This window comes from Bacillus rossius, chromosome 6 (assembly GCF_032445375.1).
Source record: "Bacillus rossius redtenbacheri isolate Brsri chromosome 6, Brsri_v3, whole genome shotgun sequence".
NCBI lineage: Eukaryota > Metazoa > Arthropoda > Insecta > Phasmatodea > Bacillidae > Bacillus > Bacillus rossius.
The window spans coordinates 33,016,213-33,042,618 of record NC_086334.1 but is presented as its reverse complement, the minus strand read 5'-3'; the positions used below and the strand labels follow the sequence as shown (position 1 = coordinate 33,042,618).

Below are 26,406 nucleotides of genomic sequence, written 5' to 3'. Positions count from 1 at the left end.
TTTTCTGAGACTTAGTTGTTGCTGTTTATAATACATATTACTGTTTTAGTCATTGTTAGTATTAAAATTAAGGTATTGCTTAACCCCAATGATTTCTTAAAGGAAAGTACTTGTTTCAACCATTTAGCTTCAGGTATTCCATTATATTTGTCATTGTATGCGATGCCCTAATTTATAATAATAAACAAAATAAAATTTGCTATGACAGAAAAAAAAAACCTGTTCAGTTGGCTGGAAATATGTCATCACTTTTGGTGGTTTGTTGACATTTGCTTACGATCTTAATGCTGATGGAAAAATAAGTATTTTTAACTATGATTTTATTTAATTTTATTCTTTACACACACTTTTTTTTTCATGGAAGTGCTATCTGTAACTGTATATATTTTTCATCATACGTGATTTATCATGTAATAATTTGTACTAAAATTGGAATTGTTTTTTGTATTCACTGAATAACTTTGTTTTTCTTTCTTATGTTCTTGCCAGAAATGGAATGTATCTTCCTCCATTTTGAAATTGATTATCTAGTTAATTGCTTAGCCTATACATTTTTGGGGAAGCCTAACATTTTCTGAGATGAACTCGCACACATGATCAGTTATTAAAATGTCTGAAACTTAAGATTCACTCTTGCAACTTGGTGGTTGGAATAAATAAATTTAGCAAGATTTTTTTTTTTTTCCCCCAGAATATTTTAAATGTTGATTGCCTAATCTTACCAACCTAGTAGTTTTTTTTAGCCATTAAAATTGCTCAGAATAATTTTAAAACTCATTAACATATATTATTCAGGCATCTGACTTGTCTCAGTAAATGTTAAGTTTTACATATTTTTTTTTTGTTACATGCAGGCCTACTTTAAAATTGAATAAAACTATTGCCATAGAAAAATTTAGCATAATTGTGGAGTGAATAAAAGATTATACTCACAATGTTTTAAAATTAAATGGGAAAATTGTATTAACCTAAAGATATTTTAGAATTAATGCCTAATAACAAATTTGAAAGGATTGGTCACTTCAGTGCATTTACAGCCAGTAGTGTTATTTAAATACTGTATTGACTTAGAAATTTTTAACTGACCATTGGCAGGCTAACACATAATGAATATTTTTTTTGTAGTGTAAAGTGATGTATAACTGGCTAGATTACCTGTGCATTAATGTTGCGTGAACATAAAACATGAACTTTAACCAAACTGAAAACGTCACTATGTATGAGGTACAATTTAACCATGAGGAGTTTTTTTTTTTTAATTATTTAATTCAGATACAAGCAATCACATTGAAAATATGGTTCTGCAATATTTATTACATAAATTACTTTCATTTTAACTAGCATCATCTTTATCAGTTAAAACAAAGTGACGTTTTCTATCGTAAATTCCGCCTTATGGCTCTCGTGGAGCACTAATAATGTCTTTTTTAGTTAGTGAGATTGTGTTACGCAGCATTCAGCACTGCTTGTAGGTTTCACTGGCACTCGTTGACTCCACCATCTGGTCTGCCATTAGGGGTTGTATCTGGTATATGTGTCGCAATTACATCTGCTGTGCACCTGTTAAGCTTCTTAAAGCCTTTCATAATTTAAGCCAATTGTAAATAACCTTATATAGTAAAACTATATTAAGAAGTCATAAATGTTGAGGTACTATCCAGGACAATTTATTAATTTCATAAGGGGTCAAAGTGTAGGTCATTAGAAATTATTGTAAGATTCTTGCAGGAAAACCTATTAACTGGGAATTTCTTAACATTGTTGTCTCGCATAAATTAAGTAATTCTGCAAATTTTTCTAAGCGTTGGAAGCTAAGAAACACCATTGACCCGTGTCCATTTTTTTTTTCCTTCCATAAAGCATTTTACTAAGAAAGTTTTTTTTTTTTCTTCACCGATACCGAATATCATATGTATCCTAAAACTTCTACGTATTCTTTAATGTTAAACTTTTAGTACTTATAAGCTACACATAACTGCATAATTCACACTTCTCCCTTTTCCTTCTCTTTGTGATTTTTCTTTGTTCTGTGGATGATTATTGAGAGATTACATTTGTTTCCTTACTTTTATTACTTTCATGTGTTTTATACATTTTATCATGGGTGAAATTATGCGAGTAATGGTTAAAATTTACTTGGAAATATATTGGCAAATCCACAGTTCATTTATAGGGCTATCAGTAAACTGTTGCACAGTATGTTTTCCATATTGTTCCACTTTTCATTGCAATATGTATATTTTGTGCTTGGAAACATTTACAGGAATTCTACTGATTTAACAGGAACAGAATGGACTGTGAATGGATTGGGTGTGTCTGAAATAAGATTGTAAATGAGGAGACCTCTGTACTTTTTTGATTGAAAGATGAGTTTTGCTATGCATGCAAAAGAGCTTGATGCAAAGAAAACTGGGTAAACGGCTGTCAGTGGAACATGAAAATGCAGTAACTGTATGTTCAGTTTTAACTAATTACTTCCTGGAAGTCATGTTGTAAATGGTAAGAAGTCATTTTATCGCTTAATTATGTTATTTTGGTTATTTAATCGCTGTCATATTTGTTATAATTAGTTATTAGTTGTTTTTTTTTTTGTATCCCACCCATATTTTTAATGAAATGTTTGTTAAATGTAGACTGCTATGTGTAATACAAAAAAAAAATGTTTGGTGCCATGTAGGTATAAAAGTAGACCGGAACTGGTACTCATAGCTTTGATACTTACAAATGTGGTAATGAAGATTTCAATGTTTCCTTCCTGTTGGCAAAACAACACACACAGCATTTTCTTATGGAGTACTCACTCATTTTTTAGGTATTATGTTGATCATGTTAGTTTATAAAACCACCAAATATGTGTTATTTCATGAATAGGTATATTAAATTTATTTTACATGCTTTATACTTTTGTTTTATGGACAAAGTTTTTAATGGTTAAAATTATGCTATTGTAGTATATAGTTTTTGATTTGGTTAAATATTACATAGACATATAAACTCTGTTGGTTTCATTTCTTACACAAATAGATAAGATCAATGAGAAAATGCTGTGCTTTCTTTTAGGTTGCATCTGTTAACTGTGATTCGAATGTGTGTGTACTATTTATAATTCTTTATACAATGTGTACTTTATTTGAGGAGGCTTTTAGTAGGTACAATGTCTCTATACAACATATGTTACGATAGGCATACTTATAGAAATGTCAACTATTTTTACATGCTTGAGTATGATGGAATATTGTATGTGTTTAATATGTTTAATAAATGTTGAAGAAAATATGTGCTGAAAGTCAAAACTGTTGTTACTGCAAAAATAGCTTTAAAAATTTATAGGAAATGTCAATGAACTAAGTCTTTAAGTCACAAGAAGTAGGCGATCGTTCAGCCCAATGTATATTTACAATAATTATTATGAAAACCTTCAATACTGATTGGGGGCGTAACATCTACATGCACATTAGGACACAGATATGTGATATAGCAATGACAGTGTTCTCCATTGGCCAAATTATCCATTGCAAAGTGGCATCTCTCATCTCTCTCCCTGGACACTAGTGCAAGGATCGGCTACACTGCATGCATCATGGCTATCACTATATGATAAGGTGTTGACATTGTCCTTTCAAATTTTTCAGGCAATGATTGCATGAACGTACTTTTTATTCAATGGCCAGTGGCTTCTGCAAACAACCAGTTTCAATACTCTGTGAAGATACTTGTATTAACTTATTATTGGCAATGAGTCTTGTCAGTGCATAAATTTAGGTTTGGAATAAGATTATGCATCAGACATTTTCACCCGGTACTGCTTAATTGCTGAAATGAAACATAAGTATTAGATGTGATAAAGTATCAAAACTGACTAAATACTCCAAAAATTTGTGAATTTTACATTGGTATGTTCCAAGTAAAATTACTGGAAACTTATGTTCTTGAATTGGGCAATAATTGTGATCCAAGATTTTTAATACCGAAGAGTAAGTTGTGAATAACCACTTGTTGCTCTCATCTCTACAGTTTCCGATTCCGCCGATATCTGAATGAAGACTGCAAATTTGGATAACACGTTATAAAATATTAATAATTATTTTCTACCACAGTACTGACAAGTCTTCCAATAGCTGTGATGTAGTTACTGGCAATGTTTACCTATGCTGCTATCTTGGAATGCTCAAATGTATGAACATCTTGAAGCAGGCAGTGTGACAGAGATGAGTATAGCCATCGTACTTGTGACCTGAGTCATTCTCAACCACAAATCTTTAAAAAAAATGTTTTGTAGGCTGTTGTAGTTGAGAATACCTGTAATATTGAAACAGGTAATTAATGCTGCCAGTTCCAAGGGACTTCAGAGATTTCAATGGGTTTTTATTTCCTCTCTCAGCATGGCATGATTTTCCCCAAGGTATAAATGAATGTACATATGTACTACAAAACTTTCAGGAGGAACCCAGTCAATCAATTGTTTTATTTTAAGTTCGCTCACATTTTCAACAAAATTCATAAGCATAAAATGTGAAACAAACATTTCTCAATAACAATGCATGTACTGATACGAGCCAACCAAACTTTAAAAACAATAGCTATTGAATGTAAACAAAAATTTGAATAAATGTTCAACATGTATAACATTCCAATAACAAACATGCTTGTAAAAGCAATAGATACAGCCCAAGTCAAACTTTTTAGCTATGAGAACTTGGGTTGTCTGCCATTGGTCCTTGCAACATCATATTTACAAGCTGGTATTTGTGACAGCTTGGCTGTTTACAGATTGTTACAGGAATACTGACTGAAGATAGCCCCCCATCAATAGTGTTCATTCACCAAGATGTTTTGTACGGAGAACAAACATTTGAGTGAAATTTCTAACACAGGAGACTCTATATATCTGTTCCTCGAAAGCATAAAATGCAATATCACAAAATCTACATTTAGAGACAGCAGTTTAAAGAATTTAAATAGAGTCTTATGTATATGCTTAAATGTTTTGTACCCAAAATACATTAATTTTGACACATTGTAGAGCTTAGTGTAGTATGTCAATAGAAATAACATCAAATGGTCAAGCTTATGGTTAAATGTGCATTGCCCTAAATGTCTTATGCCTCCAAGGTACAGATATATATGTATAATTATATAAACTGTTGAGAACATTAAACAACAAATTACACAGGTAATCAGATACGACAATGATAAAAGTTCCCATACGTTGCAGTTACAAAATAATGTTGGTTTAAAAAAGTACATGTTTGTAAACAAAACTGTAAGAAACATTAAGTACAGATTAACAGTAATGCTTTAAATAATTTAAATTAGTTTAAGTGAATTTAAAAACTTAAAATCAAGCAAATGATTTTTAAGGGGAGAATTCACAGTGTGTGTAGGATATATAGTACAGATACACAAGAATATCTACAATAACAATGTACATTTGTTAACCTACAATATTCAGTCTCAAATTTATTCAGACACCCTGATAAAACTTCTTGGGATGGAAATTAAATAATGAAAAGTTAAGCGAAATTCATGTACAATGTTACTGCACTGCTCATTATAGAAGTCAAGCTTGTCAAGTTTGATATTTAATAACGCCGCCATACAAACTGTCACAAAGGTATTTTGGAGAAAATGTTATCACATGTAAGGGTTAGTTCAGAGCAGGGGTCTCCAAACTCCAGCCCACAAGCCAACACTACTACGGGCCGGACATTCCCGGTATCCAGCCTGCCGTAGTTTGACAGTATGCTGGTATGATGAGCTAGCTAGGTCTTGACCCATGGCGCTTAGTGGAGGAGTCAGTGACCCTTAGGCGACCCCTGGTATGGGGTTTACACCAAATGTTTTAAATGTATTTCAATATAGCAGGCAACATTAAAAAAAAAAAAAAAAAAAAGCACGTGTAACACTGTACACATGATAAAAGAGAAACTTCTTCAATTCAAACCTCGAACTCTAAGTATATCTTAAGGTGTAAAACAGCTGCGAGAGAGAGCGAGAAAGAAAACAATTTTCTAAACAATAACAACTCAGATATTTTTTCTTTCATTTCTTTTTCAAGTATTTAAGAATCCTAACATTTGTATTCATTAAAATCTGATAAAAATAGAAATAAAAACAATATTCCATGCACAGGATTTGTTTGGACTTTATTTTAAACTAGCATATTCTTAGTTGGACTTACAATATTTACATGCTCGTGGACTCATAATTATATTATGGTGTGTGATTTCGTTAAATAATAATTTGTGACCAATAATTACTGTCTCAAAATAAAGTGTGAAAGCATTATACCACAAACAATGTTTATTTACACAACAACAATAAATATTTAACATTTTAACAATACAAATTTATACAAGTACATAATTAAAATAATACGTACTTGAAAGAATATGGCCTGTGATGCGGTGTACATAAGCTCAAATCCTGTTGTGTTTCCCTCTGCTCAAGTACTGCCTTACTAGATGCCAGCAAGTCGGATGGCGTCAGGCGCGAGTGGGTCCCTACCGCCGCGACTCGCTATCCCTGCAGCATGGCGGGGTTCAACCTGAGCCTCACGCTATGTGGAGCCCGTTCAAGGGAACGGGATCCGACAAGTTTTCTGCAATGTCTGCAACCTATTAGCGTCAGAATTCGTTTCACAACAATGTTTCACAATAAAGTAGCATTAAACTTATGCCTTGAAATTTTTACTCCCATCGTTCCCAAAAACAATATAAATAGTGTTTACAAATGAACACTACTTAGTTGAGCCTGAAGCTGTAAGCCGGATTGACCAAATACACACCACTGCCATGGAAATTGTTGGATTGAGTACAATAATGTTCACTGAAATTCTTAAAATGCTGTAAGTGTGAGTTTGAGCTAGACATTTCCAGGTTGTATGTGCTACTAGCCTATATTTTTCCTGGTGTGTATTCAATGAATTCTTTGACAATATAATCGACCTGAAGGGCAGAATCAAGACTGTTGAAGAGCTTCCCCAAACAATACTTAAAGCTGAGTAATTGATCCCCTCCCAAATATAAATGTACAAAAGAGTTTCCTGTAACAGATATCTTGGTTGGATAGCCTCATGGACTGCACTATGCTCCAATCAAATTCGCACTCAGACACGACTCTCCTCTCAACCATCCTTCATTGCCTGGCAATGAACGAAAAGCTCATTCCAGTCTGAGCAGCTGAAGTTAATCAACCAAATTTGAGTTTATAAGCCATTACAAAAGTTTCAAAATTTTCCCAGCAATATTGTTTATGCCACCTGCCTATGTGTCAAATACTGGTATGAATTATTTAGTATGGGGCAGTATTATTTCCACAGAGAGGTGCATCTTAGAATAGATAGGGCATCAGTCAAATATCTTATTTCCATCTGTAGGTATTTGCTCAAATTTTGTTGCAACCTACAAATGAAAATGTAATTAATACTTATTCTATAACAATGGCTAATAGTAGTATTTAGATTAACAAAGTACTCTCATTCCTTCCAACTGCAGCAACATACATTTATGCAGCATCAGCTTCAGCTTAATATAGACAAAATTATATTCCACAAGCAATTATTTTTATTCCCATAGTTGGTGCATATTTACATTGCTATTTACAATATTAAAGTTTTATGCCTTCGTTTTCAAACATACATTGCATTTAAGTGACTACAGTATATTCACGCTAGTATAAACATTACGATAAAAAAGTTACAAAAACTTGCAGTGAGTTCTGTGAAAGAGTGAGAGTATATATAGACTGGTATACAAACAGTTACGTTGGCACCGAGGTTATTAAGAGACTCCATTGTTAGCACCTAAAGTTTCACACAATTCACGGCCCACATCAATGTTAGTTTTGATGTGTGGCAGAACATTAGACAATGAGTTGGAAGTAGATCTGGAACAGGGCTCCAAAACAGTTCATCTAAAACTGAACCAAGAGTGTAGAACAATTAATTGAAATAATCCACACCCACACATAAGAGATGGGCATATTTGTATTTTGAAATACAAATATGATTGTATTCACAAAAATTATTTTCTGTGAAGATGAATATATTCGTACTTACAGGTGTGTTTAAGAAATATTCATACTTTCAGGCATGGATAAAAAAAAGTCAAATTTGTATTATTGTGTGAATATTTATATACACATATTACAGAATACAAATATGTGAATTATATATTCATATTAGTAAATTTGTATTTGCAAATATGTACACATATTCAAATATGCATATTTGTATTCACCTATCAGTAAATACGTGAATTTAACACCATTAATATTTATACTGTTTTCTCCATATCTAGACCATAATTTTGTGTTCTTCCCAACTTCCTAGAGGAAAATTATAGTATACACTCCAACGGTAAACCCTCCCTTTAAAACATACCTTTTAATAGCTAAATACATATTACATGCTTCAATGAACTAAAAACATAATATACTGTTATTCTCAGGCAAAGGTAATTTACACAAAAAATTGGCATTACAATATGTAGCTTATACAAAAATAATCACTTATCACACTTGAATTGAATCAGTGTATTCAAAAAATATATGAACACGTGATATTTAAGAATAATATTAAAGTTTTAAAATGAAGGAAAAACCATTAATTAAATATGGCAGTAGTCTGTATCTACTATTACATGAATAGAATACCAAAAAAAATTATATCATCATATGCTTTACTTAAAAAGAAATTACAGTAAAACTCACTTAAGATGTACCTGCATAATAGGTTTCCCGCTTATTAAGTTCACAAAATTATTCCCTTGATCACTTCCATATACAGTATCCCTATGTTAATTTTTCCCATTCATAAAATTTGCGTTAATAGATGCTTCCCGCATATAATGTTCAGCATTTGTGGAAAAAAAAATAAAATAATGTTTATCTTTAAACTTTTAAACTATTTATTGTTAATTTTTAAAATTTTAAGTTTTTATTCTCAAACGATAATGAAATAATTTGCACTGCACACGCCACACACTGTTAAAAGTGAATTTTTTGACAAATCATCTGCTTGCATCGTTTAGACTGAGAGGCTGTTCATTTTCCCTGTTCGAGTTATACCACATTACAAATTCACAGTAAACCAGATTATCACCAGCCAATATTTGTTGACTTGTTGGAATTTTTTTAATTTTTGGCAAGCATTGCGTGCACTTTGTAACATGCTCAGTAAATAATAGGTAATTGATAACCCGCAAATAAGGGGTTTTAGTTTGGGATCTTTTTCGGGGTGATTTTAAGGTTCTCAAGCATAATAAATGTTTAGTGTTGTGAAAAACAGTGCATAATGGCATCTACAAGTAGTGGAAGATCCATTAAACGGAAGGCATTGGCTTTTGAAGAAAAACTGAAAATAATATTGATACCAAGAGTGAGTTTGGCAAAAAAATTTGGAAAATCATGATGCAGCAGGACCAACTTTTGGCTACTGGTGTTACGTCAAAGTGTAAACAAATGAAGGTTGGTATATACACAAAATGTTCCAGATAGTGTGAAGAAGAGCTTGTGGGAACTGGACAATTTTGTGATGCGTCAGTCTGAAAATGTGTTAAAACAAACAACTGTAACCCAGTATTTTTCAAAACAGTAAATACCAGTTACTGTTTTTTTTACTAGTGTTGATTTGATAATTTTCATTGTGGTTTTTGAATTAAAATTATTTTTAAATAATTCAGTTTACTGATACTTGTGTAGAATTTCCGGCACGCTGACGAAAATAATATGTAAGTGTAATTTTTGAGTTAATACAGTATTTCATTTGAGTAAAATTTGTTTTTATGAAGCAACTGAATTTTAACTATGTATTTACCTTTTAATGAATTTTTCCCTGTTAATAAGTTTTTAGCATCCATTCCCTTGAAAAATATCTTAACAGGGTTTTAGTGTAATTCAAGTGCTTCAAACGTACAAGGAAATATAAATAACAGCATTTTAACATTTTAAGAAGAAATACAGTTTAATTAAAAATTGTAGTTATAAAAAATACTAGCAGAAATTATTGTTACGAAACCAATATTTTTTTGGTTATAATAAAGCTAACAGGTTGATGTAAAATTATGGCATTACGATGAATAATAGCTATCCTTAGTTTTTGAAACAAATAGTGCACCAAAATACATATGTCTTGAATTACATCGTTCAAAATATATTCTATACCAAATCCACAAAACCACAATTAATCACCTTTTTTCTACTTCCCTATAGTCAACTTCACTCATGAGTTAAATGATGAGTATGCTTCTAATATAACATGTTTTTCAAATTTTTCACATTGAGTCGAATGAATTTGGCATATTGAATGCCATTGTTTTGCTTGTAGAAGCCAAGACTCTAACAGTTGCACCTCATCTTCTAAAAAAAACTACAAAGAGTATTAAATTTCAACAAACTTGTGGACCTTGAACATTCTACACTACTGCCATTTCTTTCACTAAAAAATTGCCAACTACAAATGAACTATAAGAAAACCTGTATTACAAACCTATCCTAAACATACGTTGGATTCGTAGTAAATTGTGTGGATTAAAACTTTCTTACAAAAAAAAACATTGAATAAGAAATATTTTTGCATAATCCCTACTATTTTACAAGCAAATCATTTTCGTAACACACTATTACAATTAGAAGTAAATAACATTTAATACCCTCTATTATTTGATTACAGTTTGTTACAAACAAATCAGCAAACATATATGTATATACATCATTTTATTTTGTACTAGCGACCCGCCCCGGCTACACGCATGTGCAATGCTGACACTAATAATACTACAGAAACGTGTGCGATCGCTGCTAATCATAAAGTGCTGTAGGGCGAAGCGCGGCCTTCGACGCGCTATTTATAGGCACGCGCCGCCGCAACCGCTATGTCCCTGCATTTTAAATCTGTAATATCATCAAAAATATTCATTTAAATTACATACTGTAAAGGGCTATATTGATCTATATTAAATGCATAATGTATTTAAGGTAGTTAATTGGATAAGGATTAATGCTATATTGCTTCAAATCGCTTCGTGAATAAGCTATTATTTCTCGTAAAAAGTAAAGGATAAAAAATGGTAATTGTGGGTTATCCCTAAGAGAGAGACATATATCATCGCGGACTTTTTTGTAGACCTTTTTAAGGTGTACAATACTTGTAGTACATTATTTTGATCTATCTCGTAGGGTTCAACCAGCGTTTGCAATGTAAGCGCAAAAAAATGTGTTTATTTACGACATCACATTAGAAACCTCTAAAATGATCAGTGTTTCTCTACTATATTATGCATGTATTATACATATAAACCTTCCTCTTGAATCGCTCTATCTATTAAATAAACCACATCAAAATCTGTTGCGTAAATTAAAAGATCTAAGCAAACATAGAGACAGACAGACAGCGGGAAGCGACTTTGTTTTATTCTATGTAGTGATTCAATTCGTGCAACATAAGATACAGACTACAGCATAGTTAAACATATAATTCTGTATTTTGCTTTTAAAATAATAAGGTTTTTAGTTTTTTTATCATATATTTAAAGCCACTGATTAAATTCAACTTTGATAGAAAATAATTTTTTTTTTTATGCTACACATTATGTTACATGTGTGTATTTTATTTTTGCATAAGATATAACTGTACATATATGATGTTTTTAACTTCTGATATACATTTAATTTGTTTTTAATTCTTAAAGGGTATATTTTAGGGAGAGGATGGATCAGTGAAGACTGAACCATAAGTTTTCCTCTAGGATGTTTGGAAATAAACAAAATTGTGGTCTAGAGCTTGAGAAAACAGCGTAAATATGAATGAAAGTGGTAAATTCTCGTATTTACAGACAGGTGATTACAAATATGTGAAAGTGAATATTTTTACATATTTGTGAATACAAAAACATCAATATAAGTATTTTATTTGTGTACTTGTATTCTCTAATGGCAAATATTAAAATTTGTATGAAAATACAAATACACCTTTAGTTGTATTTACACATGCAAATATAAATATATTTGTAGTCACACCTGTATTTATGAATATATTCATATCCAAATACATAGAAAATAATTTTTTTAAATACATTTGTATTCGTATTTACGAATATAAGTATGCCCATAACTACTACACATCTCCCCGAGATACATTAACATCAAAAGTAAATAAACATGTTCTGACGAGACTGCTTTGCCGTGAAGTGACTAAACATGAACACCACAAAAAAACAGCGGCTTTCCTTCTACCTTCTGCCAACTATGTGTAAATTAGTGTAAATGTCACTGAAAAAGGAAGATTCTACAAAGGACATTTTCTTGCTCCCAAGTATAAAATGATTATTAAAAAAATACTGCCAAGTAATACTCAAAGAACTATTGCAGTTTAAATGCAAAATATTTATCAGTTAAAATAGATTACGAAATACCACACACAAGCTATTACGAACTCGTCCCTGTTCAAGCAAACAATTTGGGTCAGAAATACAACAGCTTAACTTTGTGATGTGGGGTTAGAGTTGTATTGATCAGGGAGTAAGTTAGGGACAGTCACAGCATAAAAAGAAACGAAATGGTTATGGCAGTAACAGATAACTGCAGTTCTTAAGTTAGTATAAGCTTTGATGATCCTGCTTATTCAAGGGGCATAACCAATAATCATTCTCTCACCATACTTGCAAGCAGTCTCTCAGCAAAGATGCCTTTAGACTGCAAGTGTATGAGATTACAAGTGTCGCCAAATGTATCATTCACATAAACAATGTCTTTCCTAACCTAGCAGCTACCTGAGAGTGGTAAATTAAATTAAAAACATAAACCACAAACTTTAATTTTTAACATTTCACACACATACAGAAACTTAGTCATAACATACTAAAAATTATTTTTTACAATAGTACTGTCTATATCGCATAATTGTCGCACCATAATTTTAGGGTGTCAAAATTTGGAAAAAAATTCTCGCATAAACGTCGCATGAAGTTTTTGATCTCGTTGTTGGATTCCAAGTACTTTATGTAGGTGGTAAAAATGACAGGATAAGGCACCATGCACAGCACAGCAATCTGTTTTTAAGTTACTGTCAGGCAGTTCGGTAGTTATTATAGGAAAATACAGTAATTACAATATGCATTTAAGATGTACCTCACAACTGTCCAATATAGTCAAATGTTTTGGTCCCGTCATTTTCTTAATAAGATATAAGTTTTTTGTTGCCCATAAACTTCTTTTCCTGTATTGTTATGGTAGGAAAATCCTACCTAACGAGAATCCCCTAAAAGGCAGGACAACAGCAATAAACGGGAGTCTAAGAGGTTGCATAACTCCTAGGCCCCAGGAAACCCGGAATTCACAGGCGACCCGAGGCTCACAGGCGACCGAGCCCTTAGCAACAACGCAGTGAGCGCTGATTGGCTCTAGATGATGTCACTTCGGGTCTGTGCTGATTGGCTCTTGATGACGTCACTTCGGGGTTGCGCTGATTGGCTCTTGATGATGTCACTCGGGGCTCGCCGGGTATAAATACGGGTTTGTTAGCAAGCAGCAAGCAGAAGGTGCCTGGCTACTAGCCAGAGGCTTTGGCTTACACCACCGCTCCGAAGAAGACTACAAATCGTCACGCTGCCGCCATCACCCACGACGCCCGAAACTTCGCTGCACCACGACGCTGCCGACTTAGAAAAATCCGCACCCGGGGCAGAAGGGATCGCTGCTCCGCCAAGAGAGACAGTCACTCTGCATCCAGAGGTCCCAACCGGACTCTGCCTGCAGCGGCGGAGACTATCACCTCTGTCCGAAGCCGAGGTGGAACTTAGCCGAATTCCAACAAGGCCGTAAGTGGAACTTTAACTTTTTCACTCTGGATCGGGACTTAGCCGCAGACGACATACCACGAAAAAAACGGACTTAGCATCAGACGCCACGACAAAAAGAAACTCGCCACCAATACTCACCAGGAGCGAGTAGGAACTCGCTCGGCGAGTAATTATGAGGAAAGCTGCTAATCGAATTTGACGTCCTCAGGGGTGGGCGAATACCCCCTGAAGGTAAATAGTGAGGGTAGCAGACTTTCGATTAGGAACACTCGCTCAGCGAGTGGCGAACGAGCGAGTCGGAGCAACGAGAGTGGAGGTCGACATCTACGTTGTCCGCATACGGCGACGAGGGTTTATAGGCAGTGTTGGCGAACTTACCCGGAATTGACTTTGTACATAGAGTAGTTAACTAATAGAGACCAGACTGAGACGCCGAAAAGCCGGAACTAGGAATAAAGACTACGAGTTGGCCGCACCTCAATAGAGTGTAGGCGAAAACGCCACTAGGGGTCTGATTTAAATGTTTGTTATATAAATGGAGGGAGGACCCAAACTCGCGGCGTATGTTAATAGTATAAGTCTAAGTCAAGTATATATTGTGAATTGTGTGTAAGATAAAGTTCTTGTAATTTTGCGTAATGTTATAAGTCTAAGTCCAGTTAATGATTTGAATTGTGTAAAGTTAATTTAATTTTACAACATAGTTTTTTGGAAGTATCAGTAAAATAATTCAAAGAATATTTTAATACAAAAGTTACATTGTTTGTTCCCATTGCTATCATAATATCTAAATGTATCTGTCAGGGTTATTATTCGTTCCGTGTTGGTACTCGTTGCATGGAAGTAAAAGTGTGTAATTTGTGTTCACAGACACCGTCAGCCATTTGCTGTTAACAGAGTTCTGCTACTGAAGCAAACAGCGACGTATAAATATCGAGTTTGCATGTTTCTCGTGTGTTTTGTTATAACCAATAAAAGCGTCTTGTACACAAAACTGTTTAAGTTTTTTTTGCAAGATAAAAACCCACCCTATCTCCCTTGGCAACTCTTTTTGAGTCGCTGCAGGAGATAACAGTATAAAACAATGTATTTTAAAACTTAAATCTATCATTCATTTGGATATTACTGCTTACTTATTGTGTGATGTGTAAATGTTCTTTTAAAGATGTTTTCAAAGTGCTGGAATCGTTAAAGTTTGGTTATGTTGGTTCCCGTATAGAGTGCGCACATGTAGTCAAATATCAATTTGGATTGCTCACCGATTGCATGCAACATGTACGCTCTGTCTAGTGCTGAGTTAACTACATTTGATAGCCTGCACTCTTTCGTGGTATGTACTACAATAGTTATGCATTCTGGCTCACGTTTGGGTAACAGTTTTCATCTTTGTATTTAAAGTTGAACAAAATGTTTTCGTTGCATGATATTACAGTAGAATCCCGCCGATGCGACCCCCCTCTGATGCGTCCATTCCGTTTATACAACCGTTTTTTGAGAAACCGTGAAAAATTTGAGCAGAGAAAGTCGAAAATTTGAGTAAAATCGGCTGAAAAACAAGTCTGTTACACTTTGTTGGGCGCTGTGTGTTCACGTTTATCTTGGCGAGCGCTGTACTGTAAGCAGGCAGACAAAAGACGGCTAAAAATAGATACCACCCATCTAGACTGTCCACGCTAGCCAATACCGGTAAACTGCGCGCATCACCTGATAGCATCTACGCGCGCGTCTATTGCCGTCTCGGTCCCGGTCCCGTTTGACGATTGTGACTCGTTTTTCAATTTACACGGACTCGTGGATTAGTGAAAATGAGTATAAAGCGAGCCAGTTTGTCGCTAATGAAAATTATGAGATTATCCAGCAAGTGGATAAGAAGACAATTTCCAAGACGAAGATAGCACAGAAATATGGCATTCCAAAGTCTACTCTCTTCACGATTCTTAAAAAGAGAGAAGAAATTATAATTCAGTACAGAAGGAAGGCAGCAATTTGAAATTGAAAAATTTGAGGGGCGCGACGTATTAGGTGCTTCAAGTGTGCGTGAGAGATAAGATAAAGAAGGTGAAGAGGGCGAGACCTGCCAGCCAATATATTTGTGGGAGGGGGAGACAGAGATAAAAGAGAGCAAGCCCTGCAGTAAGCGGAAGTGGTCAAGGTCGACATTTACCATCACACTCTCGCTAGCTAACGATGCTGCTGGTCGCCAGCCTCACACACGTACGCGCGCGCCGCCAGACGGTGGCGACTGGCGAGTAGATGCGTGCGCAGCCAGCAGTTCCGCTCTCCTTCCCCTCACTTACTCGTCCACACGTGTTTTTTTTTTTTTTTTTTTTATGCTGTGAAGGGACGTGGAAAAGATAATTGCTTGAGCTGTCAAAATAAACATCGCTGACTGCAAGGACGGGAGCGCATCCTGTCGGTCTGTCGCTGTGATTATCTACTCCAAAAACATGTCATAGCATTTCAGGATAGCATTGTTCTTATATCTTTCGTTTATAGCCGAATGTTTTCTACCTGATCCACACAAGTTCCTTCGCCACGTTTTGAACGAAAATAACAACCAGCCGGCTAGCATAGCCGAACTCGCGTGACGCAAATTCACTTTATAATTGGGGGGAGGGGGGGGGGGGGAAATGGCCCGAATCCTCTATTGCGACCATTCCGTTTATAAGTCAGTTTTTTCCGGAAACCATGAGGGGTCACATCAGCGGGATTATACTGTAATATGAATTGTTTGGCATGCTTTTATATACTTTACTTTTTAAATATACATACTTTCCAAGAATAGGTTTTGTTTTTATGAATAACTTTACATAAAAAAATGATTTTTTTGCATAAAAATAGCATCCCTTCTATTTAAACTTTATTTTACCATAAAATGTGCGACAATTATGCAATAAAACATAGTACATATTTACATTCTTGTAAGCCAAATGTCTAGATTGGCAAGTACAATTTTTTATTATGTGGGATGATTACATAAAGAAATTGTGATGGTAAAAATAGCATGTGAAACCCACAAAGACTACTACTATTTACAAGTTTAATTTAAATCTAATACTACCTAAATGAAGAATGACTAGAAACACTGTTTAAGCTACAGGAACCTATTGCATTACATGGCATAACAAAATAATTCCACAATAATCACACATCTTAAAAATGTTTTTTACTTACATCCTAATACCAATAAAACTAAAAATTGCACAATCCATAAACCACATAATTTGTTTTTCAATAAGGGACTCCTAAACAACAACATTCATAGAACATTAAATGTAATGTGTGACTAGCAGATAGTAGTGACCAGAAGGCATTCAGAGTTGGAATTACAGAAAAAACTAAATTGACAGAATAAAACCTCAATGTAGTGTAACCTCACTGGTTATAAAAAAAATTCCAAATAGAAAAAACTGTCTGCTAAGTCCCAGTCAAAACTGAAACGAACCCAAAGCATGTTCACCTTTGTGTAACACAAATATTTAAGTATTTGTACACATAAATTCACATTTAAACCATGACAAAAATAAAACGCATACATACTTTCTTTTTATATAACTTACAATCAAAATACAACAAATGGTTTAGAATATTTCATAACTACTATTCAGAGCAAAAATGTTATAAACACTGAATATTACTAGTAAAGCATGTTAGGAGGGAAGACAGGAACTATAATCTTGATCATGTACGAATTTAGCTACGGGCTTACATTTTTAATTACGTAAGTTTAAGTTCATCTTGTTTCCCAAACAAACTAATTATGTGACAGTCTTGCATAGCTGCAGTTAATACCAATATATGAATGAAGCAATTCATCACAAATTAACATATTGAAAATTTTTTGTAATTTAAGTAAAAATATATATATTTTTTATTATTTCAATAGATAAGAACGAATTCAATTACAGATATATATTTCATCATTAACGATTAATATTTCAGAAATACACAAAAAATTTGCAAATTTTACAAAACAACACTATTATTTTCATTTGGTTACGTTAAAACTGCAATGACAGTTTTTTTTCCTTTGGTGTAATTTTTTTCATCTACATAATTACAATGAAAAAATATATATACATTTTCATCCACACACACAAAATTAAAATCTTATGCAAAACAAAATATGCAACATAAAACCTTTCACAAGTTACCAGATTTAGTAATTTCAAACTGAACACTCAAATCTGCAGTTGACCTCATCCTATGCGGTAAAAGTTAAGAGGCCCAGTCAAAACAGACCTTAATCAGAACCCGACTCACTTAGAGGACACAATAGACTAGGGAGAATAAAACTTAATTTCCATGCATCTTCTTTAGATACCAACAGTAGCGGATCCAGAGGGGGGGCTAAGGGGCTCGAGCCCCCTCCAAAAGCATCTGGGTCCACTATTGTTTTTAGTGTTTGCCTTGATAAAGCCTAGCCTCAGATGGGTCAAGCCCCTCCCAAACCAAAATCCTGGATCCGCCACTGGATACCAAGCCATAATCACTTGTACATACACAAGAATTCCAACATGCACTTACAAAATACCATGAATATGTGCAATGGATTCATATACAAATGATTAGTACTGAAAATTATCACAGTGACAATAAAGAAAAAGAAACAAAGTTCCTAGATAATAACTACAATATATTCCTTTCAAGCTCAACTAAGATTAATGCATATTTATTGTATTTATAGTTATACCGTACAGCTTTTCAAAATATAAAAAAAAAAAAAATTTCACTGTGATAGAATTACTCAAATTTTCTTCACGATGTGCTTAGTTGGAAACAGACAAAGTTACCTCTTTATTCTTTTAATGTTAAACCATAAACAATCATTAACAATGGTCGCTATGGTATATAAAAATTTAAGTATTTATCTAACTTTAATTTATTGCCTAATATTAATTGTATGGCTGCAATACATAAGATCTGCAATGTCGTCCTGGAGACTCACAAGTATAAACCTTCTGGATCAACTAAGTAATGGTATCCACGTCCTTAAGATTGTACAATGGCATGAAGAACGTCGATGAATAACACTTCTACATTTCCTGACATGAAGGAGATCAGTTAGCAACTGAGACTAAGAGGATTCACATTTATGTCTTATTACCAGACCTTTAAATTACACTCTAATTTTCTCTTAAGAAATGTTTACAGAGAATAATTATTCATGTATCAAAACTTGCAAAGCAAATATTTGCTATCCTAACCTACCACTAATCTGAACCAGGGCTTTCAAATGAGTGGGGGAGGGGGGAGAAGGGGGGGGGGGGGGAAGGGGGGAAAAATCTCCAGGGTCCGGTCACCAGGGGGGCACCGTGACATTTCAAGACTTTTTAATGTATGGATTTATCCTGACAGCAGGACGAAAATTACAAGTTATGCTACATGCTCATATCGCGTCTAATCGTGGCCACGATAACTTTGTAGAAGCAAATCTGCCTGGAAGAAAGTTACGATAAAAGACTATATGGAAAGACAAAAAATATACATATATGAGATATTTTCTATTTTGTTTCATGTTGGTTATCGCTTGGATGCATAATGTCAAAAACCTGATAAGGCAGTGAAAAATCTGCCGGCCACGACAGGTTGATGTGTGCGAGAGATGTTATTTCAAGATAACAAGTGGGACAGCTTCGGTTGCAGCCAGTAACTCTCATTTATGTATGCTCCTTGATTTGTTGACTGTTTTTTTTTTCAGTTTTAGCATCTTACAGTAGGCACAACACACACAGTTGGTGAAGCATAATCATGTTATAGATTATATATATATATATAATGTATGTATGTATGTATGTGTGTGTGTGTGTGTGTGTGTTTTTTTTTAACCAATTGTCTCCAGTTTACTTTGAACATTAATTAAATGACCTTTAAGTACAAAGATGCAAAATCTCATGTGGTGAGTAACACTGAACATGTAGATAATAAATAGGGTAGCTTAAAAAATATTTGTTACACGACATATTAAATCTAATTTTGTTTCGGAGTTAGAAATGAGAGCAGAATTGTTAGGTTCATTAATAATAATAAGTGCTACTACGTATTTTATTTTATCTATTTACTTAAAGATGCAAGTCACATAAAATGTAATGTCCTATTTTTTTCAAGAAAATTATGAAACACCAACATAAATAAGGTGTGCAAAAATGGAATGAAAAGCTTCAAAAAGAAGAAAAGACTAACAAAGGTCAGACAAATTAACTTAATATTGGGTTTGTATCACCTATCATAGATGCAAAATAAAGTAAGTAGGCCAATAATTGATACCGAAATTTCTTATAGTTCTCAAAATTTTAACTAATCATTATGTTCAAACTCCACGTTTATTGATTTTTAAGATGTTCAATATTATGTATGTTCTATTTTAAGTTGTTCAGTAATACATAATTGTTAAGTTTTAAAAAGAAATTTTTTTAGCATATTTTTTAAAAGGTATAAAAGGATGAAAATTATGTTTTATTAAGTGAAAAATTTGAAAACTTTTCTTAAAATGCTGTTAAAAAAAACTTATACATCATTATAATCTCTTAAGTATTTGCAGTTTTTTGGTTTTTTTTTAAATAGTGAGGGTTTTGAAGAGTCGTGTATTAGGGGCTTGATAAAATTATCTGCCCCCACGTACTTAATTTCTTTTGGCAGCCCTGACCTGAACTTAACCCAATACTTAATCAACAACATGTGACTTCAAGATATTTGGATGCTTAAGAATAGTGTGTTGCCTTTAATTGAATTTTTCAACCTTTAGTAATTTTTTGTAACAATTTCTGTGACATGAAACAAAAAAAAAAAAGCTGTTGCACACTGAACAATTAGTAGTCAAAGTCAGAATTTTAACTTTTTAAACATACAAACAAGGAAAAATAAATGAATTCAAGTATTGATTTTTTTTGCTAACAATAATGTCATGTAGGTAAAGCTGAATAAATTTCTTTTAAAATTTTTCAACTCAATCATGAAAAAGCCTTAAATTGAATTTAAACCTGTAAAGTTCCAGTATTATCATTAATTTTATTCTCCTGATTTATAAGAAGTCAAAGAGCTAATTTTGCATAAAATTAGCAACATAAAATTATTTTTATTTCTCCAAAATTAAGTCATTTAAAAAGTCTAAATGTTTAACATTGTTTCCCAAAGATATTAGATAATGAGCTAAAACATCCTTACGCACACAAACCACAACACACAACATAACTATATTTTAACAAATACATACTTTTTTTTATATCATCTGTCATGTGTCTGAATTATTTTAAAAGCTAAAAAAATAAATAAGAAAAATAATTATACAATACCTACTGTACACACCCTGACAATGTTAAGTATTAGAAATATAGCGACCTCTACTTAATACAAATACTATCCCTGAACTTTGGAAAAATTTGAAGATATGAAAATGAGATCAGTCTGTTCCCTAAATTTGTTTTCATAGGCATACAAACAGCCAATGTGAATCCCAAGCTGCACTGGACTTTATACAATTATGTAAATATTTAGTACAATTGACATTTCGCAGCATAACCTCCAAAACAGCTGCATGTTTTACAAAAGGTACCCTGAATACAGATGTGCAGTTCCTCAAATACATTTACATATTTTGGTGAACACAAGTTATTAAAACTAAATTACCTACACACAAACCTATGGCCTTATTTTGTAATCCCACAGCTATGATAAAGCACCAAACCTACAATGTTTAGGTTAAATACAAATACCTATTTAATCAGAATGAAGGAATTGGTATCAGCATTTACGAGTACCATGGTTTCTGTGTTGGAGACATCATTGTACAATAGCCTAATACTTATCATCCTCACTTACATGACCAAAATTTGCAATTTCAGAAGTGTGATATATTTTAAAGGTCCTTGAGACCATAGTTTAGTGAAGGGTTCGTTAAGTTAGGTCAGCCACATCAATGCAGTAAAATAATTGTTACTTAAGCTTTCCAAAAGCAAGTTCTGAAGTTGCGCAAACTTGGATGTTTCGGGCGTGCAACTGTAGTATAAATCTTAGCCGTCACCATCATTGTAGCTGTTATCATAAAAATCAAAGCTGACATACAAATAGAATCCTTATAAAATACTTAAAGAGCTCTCATAAAACAGAATGTGCTAAAAATCTTACCTCATTACTATGCCAGAAAAAAAAAACTTTTTCATGAACTAAAATACTAGTGATAAAGAGAAATAGAGGGAGAGAGAATGTGAATTAGTATAAAACTTGTCAGATTGCTTTCTAGCACTAAAACAATGAAACTGTGTTTGAGAAAACCCATATTCAAAACATAATAAAATATGGCAGAATGCAAAATTCAGAATTTTGCAAAGAAAATAAACAACTGTAAATGGTTTGAAATTATGACATTATGATAAGACTCCCATGTAATCAGCTAATCTAAATAAATGCTGAAAGTTAAGTATATTTGCAAATATTTTACTAATCTGATAAGAGACAATGATAGTCATTTAAATATATAATGCAAATGAAGTATTCTAAAATGAGTGGGCAAAATTTTTTGTTTCTAGCAAAAATGAATGTGTATGTATACAGTATATTTCCACATCCATAACTTTCAACTACTTGCTTGTACCTTATACATTCGAAATGAAGTGTTCTGAAAACTTTTCCAGATGCAGATGTTAAGTATACAGAAGGAAACAATTTTCTTTTCATCGCACACATCCTATTTTTAATTATTAAATTACCACACAACAGAAGAAAACCACGCTTTTAAATAAATTCATTAAAAATTTCACATGTTTTTGGTAGTTAATTCTTTTGCTGATTGGTCAAGCAAACCAGTATGTGTAAATTTAAGTGGGAAAAAAAACATTTGGTACTATACAGTCCCATTGGCACACTACGAACCTCTTTGTTAGAAAGCTGATTACATGGATAGGAACGAGATGTTGAGAATGTCAGGGAATAAAAAGTTCAGCTGAGATGACATTGAATTCTTGTATTATCTAAATGAAACCTGTCTACATGACAGCTTAAATATTTGCTTTTTTTTTAAATACTTAAATGATTAATAGATCTAACCAACAATCACTAAACCTAATACACAACACTGCCTCATTTTTCTGAGTTTTGTTATAATTCAGCCACTTTTAACAGTAAAAATGTGTTAATAGGTAAGTTTGTTGGACAGAATGGTGTCTATACTGTAGAAATAAAATAATTGCCATGGTAATTGCAATGAAACCAAATCCTACATTCTCAACTTTAAACATAAAAGTCAACTGTTTCATGGTTTTGTTATTACAATAAAATTATTTTAATACAACTAATTTTAAACTAATCTTTGAGATTTTATACAACTAAACTTAACATGTCACTTTAATATTAACACATGTATTCATATACATGACCTTAAATAATTTAAAAAATCAAAACAAATAAATTTTAACACAAGCTATGTTTTGCACTAAAACACCACAACCAAAATCTGTGTTTTCTATGGAGACATGAAAATATTTTCTCCCATCTAAAAATAGCATACATAAAATGCAGAAGTTATGGTAATCAAATTATTTAGACTGCAAACACAGAAATTCCCAATACCATTAAATTAATCAAATATGTACTTAATTTGGTTGTAAAAGTAATTTTTTTTTTTAAACTATGGTAGGCTTAAAACTGTATAACACAATCCTGATCTCATAAGCACATTTTAACGTACTCTAACACAACACAGTACACAATTTTGCACTTTTCTTTTTTCTACTCCACTGTTATTCAGTCCTGTACAGTTTACCAGACTGAATTAAAGTCCTTTACTTTGCAAACTAAAAAAAAAAAAAAAAAAAAAAAAAAAAAAAACTTTAGGGTTTTGTTTTTACCTTAATTCTGTGAACAGAAATCTACCATAATCTCCAAAACACTAGATTTATACACGAGTTCTGTGACAGAGTTCAGAAGACAGATGCAAGCTCACATTTCCTTACCCCCTGCAGAAAGCCAACTGCAACTAGCTCTTGTCCGTTTTAAGCACTTTGACAACAAACAGACCGATCGCAGTTGCAGCAGCAAGACCCAAGCCTGCCTTCCACCAGACGACAGAATCTCCTCGGAGAAACCCAAGTTGCTTCATGTGTCTGCAAACACACATTTGATGCTTTTCAGAATCAAGCGAAAACTGGAACTTTAACAGTCATAATTCGTAATTTTATTAATTATTTTTTAAAATTATTTGACCAAACAAAAAAAAACTTTACATGGTTTCAGTTAAATCATACAAATAAGAGTTACTGAAGGTAAACTACACAACTCATTTCAATTGCAAACATCACATTGTACATAAAAAAAACCATTGTAATGAGTTAATAACTTACATGCTCTGCTTGAAGGCTTAAGTGCTTCTAAGGCATTCACAAACGTATGATTCTGCAATGGTTTGCATTAGCTGTCCAAGTCACAAATGTGAAAGAAACACATTAAACCAGAAAATGAATTTTACACATCTAAAACATTTCCAACATAGATGGGAATTTAACACCTCCAGTCAGGCATCATTACAACTTCACTATTTGTCTGTACAAACTTGTTAAGAATTACATTGAAAGGTCTTTAATCTAGCAGGTTCAGGACTACGGCCGTGTTGGATTTGCGATTCTGCCGAATTATCGGATATCAAAATATTTAAATATTTTTAATGGAAATACCAAAGCCCAATTAACATTCAGTACAACTGTATTTAGAAAGTTGTAATAAGCTACTCTATTGAATTTAAAAAAAAATACAGATGAGTGTTACTGTTCAAAATGGTCTCTTATACCACATGATTCAGATTTCTTAAAAAATTATTACGGAAATGTAACCACCTAGAAGATATAAATCAATCTATTGAAATGAAAACAGACAGCAATGATAAACTCTAAATAAATTAAAAATGTAGGTAGCTCAGTGTTGTGACCTGAAGATCGACAACAGCCAGAATCAACCCGATAAAATCTGAACATGAGTCGTTTGACTGGTGCCTGATTACAGAATATGTCGCATATAGAATACCGAATTAAAGACTATATTTGTTACAAGAAAACTGTGCTTGTGGTTTATTTTACACTGCAGTTTTGTTATCAAAACACTAAGTAAATGTTATGTATGACAGCTTAGTAATGCATGCAACTTGCATATGCAAATTTATATGTAATTACTTTCATTCTTAAGATGCAATAAGTAATATTGAATATATGAACTACAAAATAATTTCAAACAACTACTAATTTTGAATAGCCCAAATTTCTACTTTTTAAAACTTATGAAGAAGGTTTGTTCTTAAATTCATGCAGCGATCATAAAACTTTTATATTCAGCTTCTAATGGATAAGCAACCACGTAAATTAATTTGAACACATACCAAAAGCTAGAACATATTAAATTTTTACTAATTTTTATTGAAAATTGCCTTTTTATTCACCCCATGCACATCTAAATTACTACGTGTACAACTTAAAGCAAGTATAAATTAATCTTTAATCCAATGGAATGACTGTTTCTTTCTTGAAAGAGTTTATGTTTGATATTGCCTAACTATGACTCTTTGCAACTGCCAAAGGTTGTAAATCACCAACGTACCTATACCAGAAACCATTCGAAAGAGCAATAACGCGTGATTTGTGTGGCCAGTGAGTGAAGAACCTGATACCTGGTGCTATATTCTCTGAAGGTCAAGCATAAACATCAAGCCACATGTTTAACTGAATACCTCACACTAGATGGTAACAAGCACTGGGAAAAAAATATGAATATACAAGTGGACGTTCACTGGGAAATAAAAGGCATAAGAGTAAGGCCTTGAACAATCCATGGTAAACATAAATTCATTTGTGTGACAAGCTGGCATCAAAAAATTGTAGCTGCAAGAAATTGATAGTGAAAAAGTGTTCCTTCAACTTTCAGTTGATGTAACTAGCCTTAATATGTAATATGTAATATATTATGAATATATATAATATATATATATATTTACAATAAACCAGGTCACGCTGAAGTGTTTAAAAAAAAAGTAGCTGGATTAATGATGCATTAACTATAAAATGGTGAAATATCATAATTAAATTCTGCTTTAAGGATTGGCTTTATCGAAATCTCACCTACACAATGATCTTCCTTGTGTTTCAAAGGTCACGTGTGCAAGTTTCATTGCAATCGGATGAATGGTTTAGGAACGCATAAGGGACACACAAACAAACTAACAAACAAAAATACACACAAGCAAATGTTAATTTATATATATGTATGTATGTATGCAATAAATACTCAATTTGCTTACTAGCACAAGCAAAAACCACAAAAATACTCTAAATTACCTATATTCTATTCAAATTTATTTCAATACTTGTTTGACATTACATGCATAGGTATGTGGCAAAGCATCAATGATAGTGGTGCTTTCCTTACAAAAGTGTAGTGTTTAAATAAAAATACTTTACTTCAGTAGCCCCTAAAACATTAATTATAAAAACCTGTAAAGTGTTTCATTATTAGAATCAGCTGTAACTAGTGAAATACAATTCATATTAAAATTAAGTCATCTAGATGTTGAAAAGAGCATTCAAAATAAAACATTATTGAGTTTTCATTCAATGCTCATACACAATCGAAA

General features: G+C 32.9%; 1 protein-coding gene across 7 annotated transcripts in view; it reads right to left on the bottom strand.

Moving 5' to 3' along the window:
* Nucleotides 1–4,434: 4,434 nt before the first annotated feature.
* LOC134533002 (mitochondrial Rho GTPase) overlaps nucleotides 4,435–26,406 on the bottom strand; it is a 45,513-nt gene continuing 23,541 nt past the window's right edge. For 5 of the 7 annotated variants that reach the window (XM_063370118.1, XM_063370117.1, XM_063370123.1 and 2 more), the window contains one exon: nucleotides 4,435–23,896. In XM_063370118.1, coding sequence (XP_063226188.1) covers nucleotides 23,770–23,896 — 127 coding nt within the window. In that variant the 3' untranslated portion in view covers nucleotides 4,435–23,769. The remainder of the gene's footprint in view (nucleotides 23,897–26,406) is intronic. The other 2 variants (XM_063370119.1, XM_063370121.1) reach the window with 1 other exon arrangement.